At 45.5% G+C, this 17,697-nt stretch overlaps 1 protein-coding gene across 5 annotated transcripts in view; it reads left to right on the plus strand.

Moving 5' to 3' along the window:
- Positions 1 to 16,316, plus strand: part of RIMS3 (regulating synaptic membrane exocytosis 3) — a 53,022-nt gene extending 36,706 nt beyond the window's left edge. For 4 of the 5 annotated variants that reach the window (XM_033157660.1, XM_033157661.1, XM_033157659.1 and 1 more), the window contains exons 3-7: positions 8,602 to 8,743; positions 9,767 to 9,879; positions 12,618 to 12,719; positions 13,547 to 13,686; positions 15,889 to 16,316. In XM_033157660.1, coding sequence (XP_033013551.1) covers positions 8,602 to 8,743; positions 9,767 to 9,879; positions 12,618 to 12,719; positions 13,547 to 13,686; positions 15,889 to 16,101 — 710 coding nt within the window. In that variant the 3' untranslated portion in view covers positions 16,102 to 16,316. Of the gene's footprint in view, positions 1 to 8,601; positions 8,744 to 9,766; positions 9,880 to 12,617; positions 12,720 to 13,546; positions 13,713 to 15,888 lie in introns of all 5 variants that reach the window. The other variant, XM_033157663.1, reaches the window with a different exon arrangement.
- The last annotated feature ends 1,381 nt before the right edge of the window (positions 16,317 to 17,697 follow it).

Here is a 17,697-nt window from a genome sequence, read left to right on the forward strand (position 1 = left end):
CTTATGTCCCCTGCTCTAGATGAGCTGCACAGTCTCCGGGGCAAAGAAGTGAGACATAATTCAGTTTCTGTTGTGCTTGCAACCCTCCCATACTCTGAAGCTGTTGAATTAGCATGGGCCGAGGGTGCTGGCGGTTTGTATGGCATAGGTGCCCACCTACAGGGAACTGGACCAGACAGGAAAGCAGCAGTTTTCTTGAGTGTTGAGCAGAAAACTAGAAGCATCTGTTCCTTTCCCGTCTCCACCTCTGTCAATTACATCCAATGGGGAGAGGGGATACAAATCAGTAACACTTTGCCTTGCTGTCCATGGTGCTGAACTTTTATAAGTAGGGGGTGCATGTCTTCTGTAATCAACTAAGTTCTATTCTGAGTAGACCCACTGAAATTAATGGGTCTAAGTTAGGCATCTTCATTTATTTCAATGAGTCTACTCTGAGTAAGCCTAGCAACAAATACAAATTACTGTATAGTGCAAGTGTGGGGAACCTTTGACCCTCCAGATGTTACTGAACTACAGTTCCCACTAGCCCCAGAAAGCATGGTCAATAGTCAGGGATGTTGGGACTTGTCACTCAGGAGCATCTGGAGGGCCAAAGGTTCCCCATACTTGCTGCAATGTTCTGGATTTAGCCCAAAATCTGGAACTGCTCCTGCTCTGTTCACATACAAGTCATTTTCAGAAAAGTTCAGTTCTGAGTCTATTTATTCTCCCACCCTGCAAATCTTGAATCCAGGCAAACTGTGGCATGAAGGAAGAAGAAAAAAAAAGAAGCACAGAGGTTCAGCTGTAAATTAGTGTCAATGCAAATGGGGTTAATTAATCCTTACCATGGATTTGCCCACACTCTGTTCTGATCATGAAGCAAAATAGAATGGGGGTGGCAGGACTTTTATCCTCTGTGACTCATTAGGAAATAGCTCTTTTATGTCAAGTCAGACCATTGATCTACCTAGCCTGGTACAGCCTACCCTCTGGACTTTGGGCTATAACTCCTTCCATCCCTAGCCATTGCTCATGCTGGTTGGGGCTGATGGGAGCTGTGGTCCAAGACACCTAGAGGGCACCAGGTTTGGGCAGGTTGCTTCATTCTAACTGGCAACCAGCAGCACTGGTGGACCAGGAAACCAGTGTGTGATTCCACAGGGCTCCTAGTTTGAGCCTTAGTGTTTGCCCCCTCCCCCATGGCTTAATCACTTGCTTGAGCAGGATCCTAACTTGGGTTTGAGGGAGCCTGAGAGCATCATAGTAGGAAGGGGATCCTTTCCAGGCACTGATTGTGTCATTTGGTTGCTCAGAACAATCACTGGAGATTTCTTGGTATTTGGGGTGTTTAAGCCTCCTTTTTTACTCCTGCATGTCATGGTCTGGATTTTGTGGGTGTATCTGTGGGGTTGATTTCTTGATCTACAGTATGAATGGGGTGCCTGTATGCTCTTGGGCTCCAACTTCCACCATCCCCATCTAGCAGGGCCAATAGATGGGAGTTGTAGTTCAGCAAAATTTGTAGATTTGCAGATCCTTGATCTAGGGAGACTTAGCATGCCAACATTCCTGGGGATGGTTCAGCTCCCCACTGCTGGCATTCCTTCCGCTGGTGAGCAACTCTGGGAGGGAGGGAGGTGCATTCATGAGCAGCTGGTAGTCAGGCCATGCTCTGTGGGGATGAATCACAGTCAACAGGGCCAGAGGAACTGCCATTTCAGATCAGGCCACTGGCCCATCTCAATTCCCTTCCCATGACAGGCTTACGCTTCAGAAGAAAGCAAGCAGCCGGCCTCCACGTTCTGCTCCTTCCTCCCACAATGCTGTTTGCAGTGGTACTGGATGTGTGTGGGTGGTGGACTCCAGCAGATTCTCTCCTGACCTTTAAATCAGTTGACTTATGTCCTGCAATGGTCTAGTTTAAATTCTCCCAGAAATGCCTCTTGAGTGACTGTAAACCAAATTGTCTGGTAACCGTGAATGAGAGAGCTGTATAAAGATGGGAATTGGGGGGGGGGGCTCTCCAGTCTAGCGTAAAGATTCACAGATGCTTGTATATAGAAGAGGGAGAAAGGTTGTTTTCTGCTGCTCCAGAGAAGCGGACACGGGGCAATGGATTCAAACTACAAGAAAGAAGATTCCACCTAAACATTAGGAAGAACTTCCTGACAGTGAGAGCTGTTCGGCAGTGGAATTTGCTGCCAAGGAGTGTGGTGGAGTCTCCTTCTTTGGAGGTCTTTAAGCGGAGGCTTGACAGCCATCTGTCAGGAATGCTTTGATGGTGTTTCCTGCTTGACAGGGGGTTGGACTGGATGGCCCTTGTGGTCTCTTCCAACTCTATGATTCTATGATTAACACAATAAGTTATTCTGTTGTACAAAAGGAATCCTTCTTTCTAGGTTTCTAAATAGTTAAGTATTTGATGGAGAACAACAGGCTTTTCATAATGGGCATTTTGTACTGCTCCTTGACTAAAGAGCCACATTAGAATGTATCCTAGAATCAAAGAATCATAGAATTGCAGAGTTGGAAGGGACCCTGAGGGTCATCTAGCCCAACTCTCTGTTGTGCAGGAATCTTGACTAAAGCATCCAAGACAGATGGCCATCCAACCTCTGCTTAAAAACCTCCAAGGAAGGAGAGTTCACCACCACCTTAGGGAGTCTGTTCACTGTCAAACAGTTCTTACCACCAGAAAGTTCTTCCTGGTGTTTAGCTGGAATCTCCTTTCTTGTAACTTGAATTCCTGCTCTCCAGAGCAGGAGAAAACAAGTTTGTTCCATCTTCCATGTGACAGCCCTTTATATATTTGAAGATTGCTATGATACCTCCTCAAGGTCTCCTCTTATCCAGGCTAAACATACCCAACTCCCTCTACCATTCCTCATAAGGTTTGGTTTCCAGACCCTTGACCCTTCTCGTCACACATTCCAGACTGTAAACATCCTTCTTAAATTGTGTCACCCAGAACTGGACACAGTACTCCAGGTGTGGTCCGACCAAGGCAGAATAGGGTGGTATGATCTGAACACAATACTTCTCTTGATGCAGCCTAGAATAGCATTAGCTTTTTTTTTTTGCTGCTGCATCACACATTTTGAGTGATGCAAGATAGCTAGGGGAACTAAGGTCAGCTTTGATTAGCAGGGGCTAACACTTTCCTTCTCCAACCTGGAACCCTCCAGATGTTTTGGGCTAGGCTACAATTTCCACCAACCTAAGCCAGCACAGTCAGTGGTCATGGATTACTGGAGTCATTGTCCAAACATCTGTAGGATGGGGATGGTTGGTTGCCATATAAGAACAGATTTGTTTAAAATTTGCATATGCAAATTATTTATATAGTTTAAATTTAGGATTTAAATGAAAACCCAGTACACCTCCCCATAGTGGGGAAGGCTGTGACCTGGGGGCCTGTGTGCTTGCTGGCAATGCACTAACAGCTGATGCACAGTTTCAATGTCCCTGCTCTCCTGTCTCTGGTTCTTTATCTTGAAGCAGGACATTTTCAAATAGAGGACTGTCCTCTTTAGTGCAAGACATATGGTCACCCTAAGCCCATCTCTGGTTCCACTTTGTCCTTTCTTCCAGGTCTGCTCCTCCCATAAGGGCCTGGCGGTATGATTTATCCCAGACTCTCCCTGGGGAGCAGCCTGCTGAAGGATGCTGGCACAGACAGATTAGTATTGGTGAGCAAGAGGGAGAGTATAAGCCTGCTCTGGGAGGAAGGAAGGTACTGGGGAGGGGGTTGACAAGAAGAGGAAGGGTTGCCATGGCAACTCTGTGAATGATTGTGTGAAGTGCTGATTAGGACAGAAATTAGGGGGCCAAAAGGAGCCTGGGTAGTTTTGCTCAGTGGCGCACACAACTTCTTTTGCTTCTGTTCTGAAAATTATCCTCATCTACACCAGCCTCCTCTCTAGGGGCGCCCCGTTTTAAAGCAGGCTGTGCTCCAGCATCTATAAGTCAAATCAAAATTTATTAAACGGTCACAGACCAGATCGTCCTCTTCAACTGAACAACGAAGCACACACAAGACAAACACACGAAAAAACAGCATTTCGAAATTAAGATCTTAAATAAAATTAAACATTTGCCTTTGCCTGCACATTGCTGCATCTATAAGAGAAATTTAGTAGCTTTGCTTTGCTGTCCAATTGCCCACCACACCTCAGTCTGTGGCAGCATGGTCATGAGTCAACACCAGCTGGCTTCTGAATCACATCTGCCTTGGTGTGAGGCAGTCATGTGGATGGCCCCTGCATCAGGCAACATGGCACCCAAGCCTTAGAGCCTAAGGTTACCCAGATGCAAAGTGGAAAGCCCTGTCTGCCTATTATTTGTTGGTTGGCTTGTTTTAGTAATTACATTTGCATCCCGCCCTTCCTTCCATGGGAGCCCAGGGTGCAAACACAAAAGTGGTAAAATAAAAACAATTTTAAAAATGTAAAACAGTCACATACCCTCATAGCTAACAATTCTGAGGTTGCCAGAAATAGCCTTCCAGCTAAAGAGATGTCTGGGAAAACAGAAACATATTACAATTCCAACTGAAAGACAATAATGAGGGAGAGAGACACCTCACCAAAGGGCATTCTACAAAGGAGCTGCTACCAAGAAGGCCCTGTAATGGGCAGTGGCAGAACATCCAGCAGGGCCTCCCATGTCACTTGTAGGGCCTGAGATGGTTCATATTGAGGGGACACACTCTTTTAGGTACTTAGGTCTCAAGTCATTTAGGGCGTTGCACGTCAGTACTGAAACCTTGAATTGGGCCCTTATAAAGCAGGAGATGTGTGCTCTTCCACTCCTACTACTGCCTCTTCTCCACACCACCCTCCCCTCTGCTTTCCATCCCTTCCTGCAGCAGGTCAAAGGCTGCTGCAGATGGAAGTAGAGAAGGACAAAAGAGCTAAGGGCAGAAATGGGCATGAGCCTGCAAACAGGTTCTTTTGTCTTTAGGATTGCCACCTGACCAGGGAAAAACCACCCTGCTCTGTTCCTGTGCTTTTAACTGACGCTTGATAAATAGTTCAAACTGCTGCAGTTTTGGTGGCTAATTCAGAAGTTGGAAAACTAGGGCCTTGCATTGTTTGAATTTGACATTAAGTTGGATTTAGCATCTAGGCCTGGGAGAACAAACCTTTATCAGTCCAAGGTTCCCTCATTTGCAACCTCCAAGGGGCCATGGGCAGGTGGTGGGCGGGGCCAGAGGAAGAAATGGTCTAAGAAACAGCGAGGAGTGTACAAAGAGTTATATTCCAGCCAAACAAAAGTCACCAAGGTCTACAAACACTAGGGCTGCCATATCTTGAAGGGCAAAAAGAGGACAGCCCAAGCCGCTGCCAGCCCGAGCTGGGAAAAGAGGTGCGGGGGCTGCCACACCACTTGCCTCTTTCCCTGACTTGGGCTGGCAGTGGCTGCAGCAGGCAGAGCAGCTTGAAACTGAGCCTGAGCCTGAGCCGCCCAATCCCAACCCCCCCCCCCAAACCCAGACATTTCATTTAAAATGTAAACATCTTTTAAATGCATATTGGGCCCCCAAAAGAGGACATGTCTGGGTCCCCCCGGACGTTAGGCAAATGAGAGGCGACACCATCATGTTCAAGGACATACTAGCCAGCCAAAAACACTCAAGGAGGGCATGAAGCAGGGCCAGTGAAGTGTGTGGCCTGGGGAGGGAAATGAGAGCTAGTTAGGGAGGATTAGAGGGTTGCATTTGGGCCCCAGGCTTCAAGTTCCCCACTCCTGATCTAGACCAAATTGCTATCTCTGCTTGGTAGGGTTGAATAGAATTTTGGTCAGAAACATCTGGAAGACACCAGGGTGGAGAAGGTTAGATGCCGCCTCACCACCAAAGATCTAGAGGAGGGAGACATATTTTCAGAAAGATGGGCTCACTTTCCTCTTTGTTTGGCTCCGAGACACACAGAAGTGCCTGAGTTTGGAGCTGGAAGGGTTTAAAAATAGCTCTTTTATTTTGGATTCTCCAGAGGCCTGGCAGGAGGCTTTTCCGCGTGAGGCTTCATTGCGCAATCTGTGACAGCCTCAACGAGTTGCTCTTGAGCCCCCAAATATTGTGAGTGGTGCTGGTAGCTCAGTGAGAATGAGGCTGCTAATGAGTGGAAGGAAATACAATCTCTCGCACAGAGGCAAGCCTTTTCGATAGGGCTGGGCAAGTTGCCTTAGGCTCAGTTCTGAATTGACTTGCATAAAATGAGCTGATTTGGGGTTTCTTTGGATCGATCTTGAATAGCTTGGGTCTATTCTGGAGACTCCCAAGTTTTGTCACACTCCTGATCATATCATTACAGACATGGCCAGCTCTGGAGACCTTTTCTCCTCCACCGCCCAAATCCATGGCTATATCTGGGTGGCATAGCACATGCTTTGCTCGCAGGAAGTCCTGGGCTCAATCCCCAGCATCCCTAGGGTGGGCTGAGAAAAATGCTTTCTGAAATCCCACAGAGCCACTGACACACGGCATAGAAAACACCAAGCAAGATGGAGTATTGGTCTGGCTCAGTATAAGGCTGTAGGTTCCTTTGCAATCCCTCTCTTTCCATTGTCCCTATTTCTCAGAAATGATAAGGGGTGCTGCTCTGGCAGTGGCACCACTGTGGGTACAAAGGGCTCCTGGATCCTGCATAGCCTTTGGTAGCCTTATCCTCCATGAATTTGTTTAATACTTTTGTGCAATCGTAATACAAGTTGTTGGCCATCACTACATCCTGTGGGAGAGAACTGCACAGTTTAACTATGTGCTGTAAGAAGAAAATATATATATACCTCTTTGCCTGTCCTGAATCTTCCAATGCTCAGCTTTGTTGCATGGCCCCAGCTGAGATCTAGCATAATGAGACTGTGATCTTGTTTTTCATTCTGAGCCAGCAAAGAATTTGGAGGACAAATGCAGCTCACTTCATCATACATCCAAGCATTTTGAGCTTGCTCCAGAGGGCAGTGTTAAGTATTTCATCATTGAAAGATCAACTGAGCAACTGAGCCTTTTGAACATTTTTAAAAAATATATTTAAAAAAATATTGGTTGTGAATAATTTATCAAAGGGCCAGGGACTGGCAATGCAGGGATCAGAAATCTGTTGTAGGGAGTGCACAGTGTGAATCTGCTTTGCTCTCATCTGCTTTCAAGTATTCGCAAGCGATGCCACCCTTGATTCTCCCCTGGGGGTCTGCAAGTCAGGGACCGTTTCTAAGTGGTTAATCTTGTCCGCTCTACTGTCCCTATCTGAGGGAAAGGTCAGTTGTAAAGGGCAGGTAAACAGCATAGCTGAAGCACAAAGCGGGAGTGTTGCTTTGGTGAGCCATCAGGAGGGAAAATTCCCTCTCTTGTAACTCTCTGAGAATTACAGCTAGGCCACTGGGGGTGGGGAGCACACTAACGGAGACTGATTTGCTCCTCCAGGTTAATTGCTGTGGATTCTGAGGTTAGCTAGCTGTCTGATTTCAGTTGTGGTTGTGCAGTAGAATTATCAACTTTTTAGTTTTAACTTAGGACAAAGTGCCACATTTCGGAAATTCTCCCCAGACATCAATTCTGCCTTTGAAATCCCAGTAATGTCCGGACATATGGCAGCCCTGTTTTAACTATAGCCCACCCTTGTACATTTTACAGTACCTTGAGCAATAGATGAATTGGAGGTGTTTCTATCCCCATTCTGAAAAGCATCGCTTGCTAACACCTAAAGCACAAGCAGTGAGCAGGCACTCCCCTCTCCCCGCTATGGTGGCGCAGAACATGAACTGTGAACCAGGAAATCCCTGAGTGAATATTAACCTCAGCAATGAATTCATTTGCTAGCCTTAGGCATGATATTGTCCCACACTTGTGTAACTAGCCTCTGACCCACCAAGATGAAGGCAGCCCACTGGGGGAATCAACCTTGGGACACCACAGACCATGGAGTTGTGAGCGAGTTGTGCTGGTGGGCTGTGTGCAACTCGGTGGTCACCGACTCTGCAAACCTGCCCCCATTTTCTCAGCCTTAGTTTACCATGCCTCAGTCTGCAATGTGGGATGGGGGGATACGACCATGCTAAAATACAAACAGATTGTTAAAATCTGTTTATAAACTGACAGGTGATGGAAAAGGAAATGACTAACTTAGTGTGTTAGACATTCTGTTACAGTATGCAAAACTATACTGTAACACATATTCATTTTATACCAGTTTAGTGGTTTCCCCCAGATAATTCTGGGAGTTGTCATTTGATGAGAATTCTTTCTTGTTTAGCTCCTCCCCCATGTTTTTTTTTGGGGGGGGGTGTTCATAAGCATTGACAATGTTAAATCTGTATTGGATGGTAGTAATGTTGTAATTTTCAAATGGAAAGGCGGGGTATAAATGTTTAATTAATAAATAACATTGTGGCGTAGATGCACCCAAAGAGCAATCCTCAATAATTTGATGGACCTTAAGGTGTCTTGAAACCAATAATAACCCAACCATGGGCACTTTTTAACGCTTTGAAATCTACCCCCCCCCCCAAGTATAATGAAGAAGAAGAAGAGTTTGGATTTGATATCCCGCTTTTCACTACCCGAAGGAGTCTCAAAGCAGCTAACATTCTCCTTTCCCTTTTGATTTCTTTCAGATGGTGTTCCAAAAAAGCTTCGTAGTAACATCCGCAGAAGTACGGAGACTGGCATTGCTGTGGAGATGAGGAACAGGGTCACCCGGCAAGGCAGTCGGGAGTCAACTGATGGAAGCACCAATAGTAACAGCTCCGATGGCACGTAAGGCCCAGTGGCAGCAAAGGCCACTTTTCTATATAGGGCAGGTGTCCCACATCTTTTTTTAAAATGGCTTTCAGGTTTTACAATCAAGCGGTATATAAATTGTATGAAATAAAATAAACATAAATAAGCATAAGCACAGGAGAGAGAGATTATACAGTCGTTCCCCAGTGGCTTGGTTTTTTTCTTTTAGTGATCTGCTGTTGGTGGCTCATAAATGGGACAAAGGCACAAGAGGAACAGGAAGCATCGTGCCCTGGTGCTTCTTGTTCTGCATTATCAAAAACACATTCCTCAACAGAAGCCTCTGCAAGAAAAGTGAATGAAACACCAGATAGTTGGCCTGTCTTTTCCCACTTTGCTTCGTTGTCATGTCTGAAACCACCCTGTGGCATGAGGAAGAAATGAATGAAGGGGCAAATGAAGAAGTGACTCACGTGCCTTACCCTGCCAGGCTTTACCTGAAGGCAGGGGGTTCATTTCTTCTGAGGGAGATATGAACATACTCTGTCATCACACAGGAGACCCCTTTGTTCCTCATGGAAAATATGTGCATTTTCCAGACCCAGTGTTAAAGGTTGACATGGTTGAGGGCCCATGCCCTCTTAGGCAGCTCCTCCTCTTTCCCATCACAACCTGCTTGTTTGCCCAACTCTCAGGCAGGATGAGCAGGTAAAGAACCATGGTGGGGAGATGGAAGCAGAATTGCTGCCATGGCTGCTTGGCTCTGTCTGTGGTAGCACTGATGAGGCAGGGGAGCAGTAGCTGCTGGCAACAGAGGTAGTGAGGGGAGTAAGTCTGCTGAGGGAGGGGGTCCCATTGATGGCATCTTGCCCAAGGGCCTGCCAAAACTTTGGGGCTAGCACTGCATCTTTCCCATTAGACAAAGGGATGCAGGGATAACGGTGCATCTTGTTTCTGCATCTTCTCTCTTTTCACCTCTCAAATGTCCACTGTAGCACCTGCTCACTGTGTTTCCACACTGCCATTCCTCTCCCCTCACTCCGTTGTCCTTTCCTTCAGGTTTATTTTCCCCACAACCAGGCTGGGAGCTGAAAGTCAGTTCAGCGACTTCCTAGATGGGCTGGGGCCAGCACAAATCGTAGGACGGCAGACACTTGCTACTCCGCCAATGGGTGAGTGAACCAGTTCTAGGCACTCAGTGCCAAAAGGTCACCTGAACACCCACCTCCTTTGGATTTTGTGCAGTTAACATGCTATCAAAGTCCTCTTTCATTGAGCAGGCATGGCACAGGGGCGGATTCCTGTTGAGCTCTTCTCAGACTGACCAGAATGGTGCTGTTCCTCTGGCCCATTGTTGAGTTTTGATGTGGGAATCACAGGTTCAAATAGTCACAGAGCTATGAAGCTCCCCGGATAGCTTAAACAGGGGTGGCAAATGCATGGCCTGCCTGATGTTGCTGGTCTCCAGCTCCCACCAGCAACATGGCTGACGGGGATGATAGGAGTTGTAGTCTAGCAACAACTGGAGGGTCACAAGTCCCCATCCCTGCTTTAAGTGGTTCTTATTAGAAACAATCAAAGAAGGCCAGGAAATTGTGCCAAAAAAGAGCCACAAATCCCCTTTTCGTTGTTGTTAAGAGGGGATCTGTGATTGCCTTGTGTTGATTACGTTGCTATTATGAGGTATAACAAAATGCTCTATAAATACACCTGTTGTTTTGCAATTGAGGTATGAACTTTGAATCTTTTCACTCCGGTACTTAATTTTGAAAATGAAGGTTTTCTGGGAGATTCAACCATCCCTACTTGAAAGCCTGCCTTTTAAAATTCCTCTTGTCTTTTTATATGAGAGTAGGATGTGATTGTTAAGCAGTGAGGAAAAGTCTATCTGCACATGTTCGGAGGTACTTCTACATCCTTATTTCTCATGTTCCAAGCCTGAGCTCTGGCTCATAACAAGGACCACTCCCCCCAATACTGTTCTGTTCAAGATCCTGTTCTCACTTCCTACCAGCTCCATGTGCCACTGTTACAAAAATTCATTTGAGCATACTGTTCAAGATAAAGCAACTGTGAAAATGCACTGTTGGCACAACAGTAATTTTCTTAAAAGGAGGGCTCCTTCTGCTTTTCTGTTTCTTGTGCTGCTTTTATCTTTTTATTTTCTTTCTGTGCTGCTTTATTTTATTTCAATTTGCCTTTTCAGCCTGAAAACCGTGCCCTCTAGTGGTAAGATGTGAGATAACAGATGGCTCATTCTTCTCTTCTACAAATAAGACATATCATAAAGGAGTCCTCTCTCCTTTTGCACTCCTAGCAATGGAGAACCCAGTTTCTTTTTTGCCCTCTGCTGGTTAAAAACAGGAATGATGGGCATAGACAACTATCCTAGGGCTGTATTTACATGAACAGGCAAGACAATTTTGCTTTGTGCTGTTCACACATTACATGTGGGATAAGCAAGGCTTTTTTTTTTTCAGCTGGAACTCAGTTCCAGCACCTCTCAGGTGGGCACCATTGCTGTTATAAGAGAATAAGGAAGGTGTTCATGGTGAGTTCTGGCACCTCTTTTTCTAGAAAAATAGCACTGGGGATAAATGTGTACAGAGAGCAGCAGACTGTGCTTTTAGCTCCACCCTTGATGTCACATTTGGTCGTCCCGCTTGTGAGTAAGGGCTCTGCGTAATCAGAATACCAGCACAGATGTCCTGATGTGAAGAGCCCCCACTCATTAGCAGTTGCTCATACATTAAACTTCCTCCTTGCAGAACTGAGCCCCACATGTGGTGGATGGGGCAAGGAGATTCAACGCCAGGGCAGCGTTTAATGCACGGCCCTGCTTCCTACACATGTATTCCCTATACACAGGTCATGTGTGAATAGGGCTACAGTCTCAACATAAGGGCATGACAAGACCATGCAGTTATGTGGATACAGCACTGAATTATCCTTTTTGGTGCTTTCTGAAGAGGATCATAGCTCAGTTGTACAGCATCTGCTTTACATGTAGAAGGTCCCAGGTTCAGTTCCTATCGTCTGCAGGTAGGACAATGGGAGACCCTGGACAGCCTCTTCCAGTCGGTGTAAAACAGTGGCGAGGAACCTATGGCCCACTAGATGCTGTTGGATTACAAGTCCCATCATCCCTGATCGATGGCCATGCTGCCTAGGAGGTGGGTGGGAGTCCAGCAACCTCTGGAGAGCAACAGCTTCCCTGTCAGTGCTGTAAGCAGTTCTGAACTCAAGGAACTAAGTCAGCAGACGCCAGATTACTAGGTTCCTAAGCTGCCCTGCTTGTTCAAAAGCATCCTGGCAAGGGAATGCATCCTGGTGAGGGGCCAATTTTGGTAAAACCTTTGCACTGATGGGGGGAAAGTGTTTTCATCTGGTGAACCCTGCTTCCATTTTATATTGTTTTGTTTCAGTATTGTTGTTTTATTATAGGATTCCGGATTTTTGAAAACCCCCCCCCTTTAGCAGTGTTGGCTGGTATTTATTGGGACTGGTAGGGAAGAAGGTGGGCGTGCGTGCGTGCCGGGGGGGGGGGCAACCATAGGTGGAGCCAGAGCCAATGACAGGGAAAGCCAGCTAATTCTGGTTTCGTTCCCATCCTCCTGCCTGCTGAGTTCTAAAAAGGCAAAACTGAGATGGAAGAGGAATCTGACAGCCAGGGCCACCCCCTGGGCAAGAGGCATGCAGGGTAGGAGCAGGCTGAGGTTGGTGGGACAGTGTCCCATTTGCCTTTAGAGACTGCCCTTTAATCTGTAGCCAATCCATTGTGTCACAGTATTCCAAATGTGGATATGCTACAGAAATGTCAAGGTGGCATAAAGTAAGTTGCAGAGATCCTACATGACCGGCTCCGGACTGTGAATATGTTCCCATGATGACTTTCTCTGCCTTCTTCTAGGTGATGTCCACCTTGGAATGATTGACAGGAATGGACAGCTGGAGGTAGAAGTAATAGAGGCCCGGGGACTCAGTCCAAAGCTAGGATCCAAGTCCATTCCCGGTGAGTAGCTTCATCAGAGAAGGCCATATGGATAGAAAATATCACGTATGACAACTGGCACGGAGCAATTGGATGTGGTTTGGGGGAAACAGATTAGTGGACTAAATTTGGTCCATGGACCAGAGGTATCCCATGGAGGAGTTAATTGAGTTGTTTCTAGCTGTTTACTTGTTTCATAGTGCTAAACCTAGTCATTATACATCCTCCTGTCTCCTTTAGACGTAGAAAGAATATGTAATATGGGGTTCATGTTTGTAGAGAGGCAACTGGGGATTAATACATTCAGGTCTTCCTTTTGAGGAAAAAAGTACAGGGAAAACTGGGTCTTTTCCAGTAACTCCTTCCTCACTTAGTTTTTCCTTCCAATAGTTTTACCATCATTAGTCTCACTAAGACACCCAATTCCCTCTGACATATTTTTTTTTAACACACAGATTATTATTATAAATAGTCTTAGTAAGAGTGCTAGTAAATGCTTAACATTTAATTAATTCCTGAGATGTTTTCATTTGATCTCATTTGATTATACCTTTGTTGCCTTAATATCTGTTAGGTCCTTTTTAATCCTGCCCCAGCTTCTACCTTTTTCTTTACCAGAAGGCTACATTTTATCTGAGTTTCCCTGCCACAGGATAATTTTGTTTAACCATAAGGGCAATTGAAAGTGCCTTAATGTAAGAATAAAGTCTTCTCTCAACCCCTATCCCACAACCCCCCCCCAGAGACCTCAAAAGCATTTCATCTGCTAGACCACCTCAAAAACCAGCCCTGAGACATAGCTGCCGTTATAACAGGCCATTCATGTTTCTCTCTCTCTGCCAATGCAGCCACCTACATCAAGGTTTATCTGCTAGAAAATGGTGCTTGCTTGGCCAAGAAGAAAACAAAGACTGCCAAAAAGACCTGTGACCCGCTCTACCAGCAGGCCCTGCTCTTCGACGAGGGCCCTCAGGGAAAAGTGCTACAGGTGATTGCTTTCCTCCTCTTTAAAGGGTAAGAGGACCACTACCACAGCTCATCTTCCCTCGGACAGAATATGCCCCGGTGGTTCATGAGGGAAAGAATATTCTAGAAGCTTTTATAGGAGGTCAACCCATTGGGGCAACATGAAAGTTTCTGCTGAGGTAAAATGCCCAGATTATGGGAAGGGGCTCGGTAGGTCTGTGTGGCCGTGTGGGGAGCAATAAAAAAGCCAGGGTGGTGTATTGGGTAGAATATTGGACTAGGATCTGGGAGACCAGGGTTCAAATCCCCACTCAGCCATGAAGCTCACTGGGGCCAGACCCTGGGATAGTCATTGCTTCACAGGGGGGTTGTGGGGATTAAATGAGGAGCGGGGAGAAGTGTGTACGCTAAAACCGCAAGACAAAGCATTTGCTTTGGCAAAGCCCCAGTTTTCGACAAGGGTGAAAACACACAAGGCATGTTCAGGCATTTGCAAATGCTCAAAGTGAATGGACATTGCCTCAGCAGTCCCTTATCTTTCCCAGAGGTCTGCTTTCTCAGGGTCCCCCAAGGCAAGTGGAAGATGCTTACAGATCTTCCCCACACAACAGTGGGGGAATGGGAGGGATGTACGAGGACTGACAGCCACTGTTCAGGGTTTCAGGGAAGGAACCTTTCCAGCTCTACCTGGAGAAGTTGGGGATTGAGCCTGGAACCTTCTTGGTTGCAAGGTAGATGCTCTACCATTGAACTACAGTCCTTCTTGCATAAAGCAGCCCTTTAGTTGATTCTGTAGGGAGGGATTAAAAGGGATATAGCTTATGAATGTCAGCAAGTTAAAGGCAATGGAGCTCAGGATTGCTGACTGTATACAAAAATTATTATTATTATTATTAGGCGCCATGCATGTACTATTCTATTTCCTGCTTTCCTGTGTGTACAAATGTCCAGAATCCAGTTCAGATATAAAGAAATTAGAGGTGTCATTTTAGATTTCATATGGGGCCAAGGAGCTGATGTTAAAAGCCTGCTCTTCAATATATTCAAAATAGATTACAGACAGAAAAGGAAAGGAGAGTAGCATTAAGGGCTCATTCATACCTTTCGGTCCCATGCTTTCTAGGCACAGGTGGCACAGGTTGTGCTTTAAAGTGCTGTGTCCTGCTCTTTAAAGCTGAATAAGAACAAACAGAAATTTGGTTTTTTTGTGGATTGCTGTTTGCTCTGATTCAGCAGTAAAGAGTGGGCTTTCGTGGGGAAAGTGCCAGGGCAAAGACAAACCCAACAACAACAACGCTTGGACATGGTGCTTTAAAGCATACATCTGTGCCTGGAAATGTGGCACAAAAGGAAGTCTAGATAAGCCCAAAGACTATATGTTTGTGGTTACATTTTTATACTTCACAGTTGGCATAGTAATGTTAACCACAAAGGTCAAACTGTTGCATATATATTCCCCATTTTGGAACACAGGGATTTAATTGTTTATTTATGTATAGAATTTACAAGTTTACCTTTTGATGGCAACATCCTCAAGGTTGGCTAGCAGCTTACAAAAACCAGTACAAAAAAAAGAAAATATATTTGGTATGCACTGAGAGTATATTAGACCAAATATATTTTCTAAATTTTTTGTACTGATTTTTGTAAGCTGCTAGCCAACCTTGAGGATGTTCCCATCAAAAGGTAAACTTGAATGGTGTGACTCACTTCAGAGGGAAGATGGATAGGACTGTCCTGTGGATTATTTTGTCACTCAGTGGCTGTATTGCACCTCACAGTAAACCGTGGTGAATGGTTTATCACAATGCACAGCTCACTCCCACTTTGCTCCACTAGGGAGAAGGAGCAAAAAACCACAGTCCTTTGCTTATTATTAGATCTGAACCAGGGTTCAAACAAGCCATGATCTGAAGCTAATGTTTGTTCTTGGCTTACCAATCATGGGTTGTTTGGAGTGCTTCTGGGGAAGATCTTCATGTTCTCTGTGAAGCACTAATCATGGTTTAGGATGGTGTGTGAATGCACCCACTGTGTAGAACTAGGGAGTTGGCTAGAAACATAGGGGCTCCTAAGGATTAACCGTGGTGTGAAAAAGCAGAAGGTGGACAGATTCCTCCCCAACTTCCCTAAGTGGCATATCTGGTAGACACCCCCCCTTACTTTTTACTCCCCATAGTGAAGTTCTGCTGGCAGTTCAACTCCTCCTTCTCCTTCATTTTAGGTGATTGTTTGGGGAGATTATGGGCGCATGGACCATAAGTGCTTCATGGGAATGGCCCAGATCGTTCTAGAAGAGCTGGACCTGTCCAGTGTGGTGACCGGTTGGTACAAGCTCTTTCCCACCTCCTCGCTGGCGGACTCCACCATCGGACCCCTTACGCGACGTCTCTCCCAGTCCTCTCTAGAGAGTTCAATAAGTCCTTCTTGCCCTTAAGGATGGACTGGGAGGAAAGAAGAAAAGCAAAGGAGGAGACACCCTGCTCTGCCACCAATTTGGCAGCATGGTTTGTAAATATCCCATGTCTTTCCCTCCCATCACCCTTCCTTCTACTTCTTCACAGAGGGAAGCCTGCTACCAACGATTTTAGGCGTTCCCTCACTCACCCTACAGGTATGCGATTGTAGGAAGAGATGATTCCAGAATGTGGTGGTGGGGGGGAGGAATTAAAAGGAGATGGGGGGAGGAAAGGAACATGTGATAAAAGACAAGTCATGTGACTGGCTCCCCATTTTCAAGACTGTTGCATCACTTTCAAACAAATTGCCTTTGAAAAGGAGTCACCCATTTCTCACATCTCTAATGCATTTTGGGGGACACACATCTCCAACCCGACTCAGTTAATCCCATTGCAAGTAGCATGTTAATTGAATATGTTTCTTTCCTGCTCCATATTGTTTCATTTCCATATCTCTTTGAAGGAGAAAGTAGAGCTTTTCTCATTTTTGTTTAAAAGAAAAAAGAAAGACTGTCTGAAATCAAGCACTATTCAGCTTTTTAAAAAGGAATGTAGCATCTTCAGACATTATGTAGCCTGCCATGTGCTCACAAATCTCTCTGCAATATATGGGTAGACAGTTTTCCTCCTGAATTTCTGGGTGCGACCCTTGGAAATGTTGAGCAAGCAATGAGAGTTTTGTTTGTCTTGCATATAAAGGGTGGGAAGACAGGTGTGTTCTGCCAAAGTTGTGAAGTGGGGGGAAAGCTATAAATGGTGCATTTGACATGACTGTTAAGTTTAAAGCATATTAAGGTTTCTCATCTTATGAACAATTTAATTTGTTTCTCCTACTCCAACCAAGGCATTAGCCTTTGGGCATAATCCAATCTCTCATCCAAGCCCCACTGGAATTGTGGGGCTTGTGCAAGAGCCCAGTAGTGCTGCATTGCTTCAGCTGAGAGATGCACACAAGATAATGCCAGAGATTGGTGTCCTTTGCAGTTTCATCTTTGCATGATCTTTGCCTTTGCATCTGGGTCCAGTTTGCAACCCAAGGCAGGATGTCAAACCTGGCATTCAAATAGAAGGTGAAACTTTCACTGGACAAGGTTGAATATGCCTCTGTGAAACCCCATTGGTGGGCATATCTGAATAGCACATTGTGGTTTTCTCATAAGGGTGAGTGTGGTTCTGTCAATCTACTAACTGTTTTGAATTTAAAAAGTTCTGGCTGCAATCCTAAATGCACTTACTAGGGAGTAAGTCCCCACTGAATTCCCAGTGGGGTTTTACACCTGTGTAAACCTGCATAGGACTGGGTTATTAGTTGTGTATTCATGTGTTCTTAAGTAGCAATCTGGCTCCCAAAGCAAGGGCCAGTTCCTGTAGCAAAACTGAGAATTACAGCTTTTAATGAAGGTGCCTACTAAAATTTGTTGAAAATACTCAGGGGAGATACTGCTGGAAATCATTATTTCTTCTTTATTATTCCTTTGTTTTTAAAGTTTCACACTGACCATAGTGTAGGAGCTCTAAAACAGAAGGACCCCTTGTCACTGCAGAAGCAAACAAGAAGTTTCGGGACAATTTCT

This window comes from Lacerta agilis, chromosome 8, assembly GCF_009819535.1.
Source record: "Lacerta agilis isolate rLacAgi1 chromosome 8, rLacAgi1.pri, whole genome shotgun sequence".
In the NCBI taxonomy this organism is placed as follows: domain Eukaryota; kingdom Metazoa; phylum Chordata; class Lepidosauria; order Squamata; family Lacertidae; genus Lacerta; species Lacerta agilis.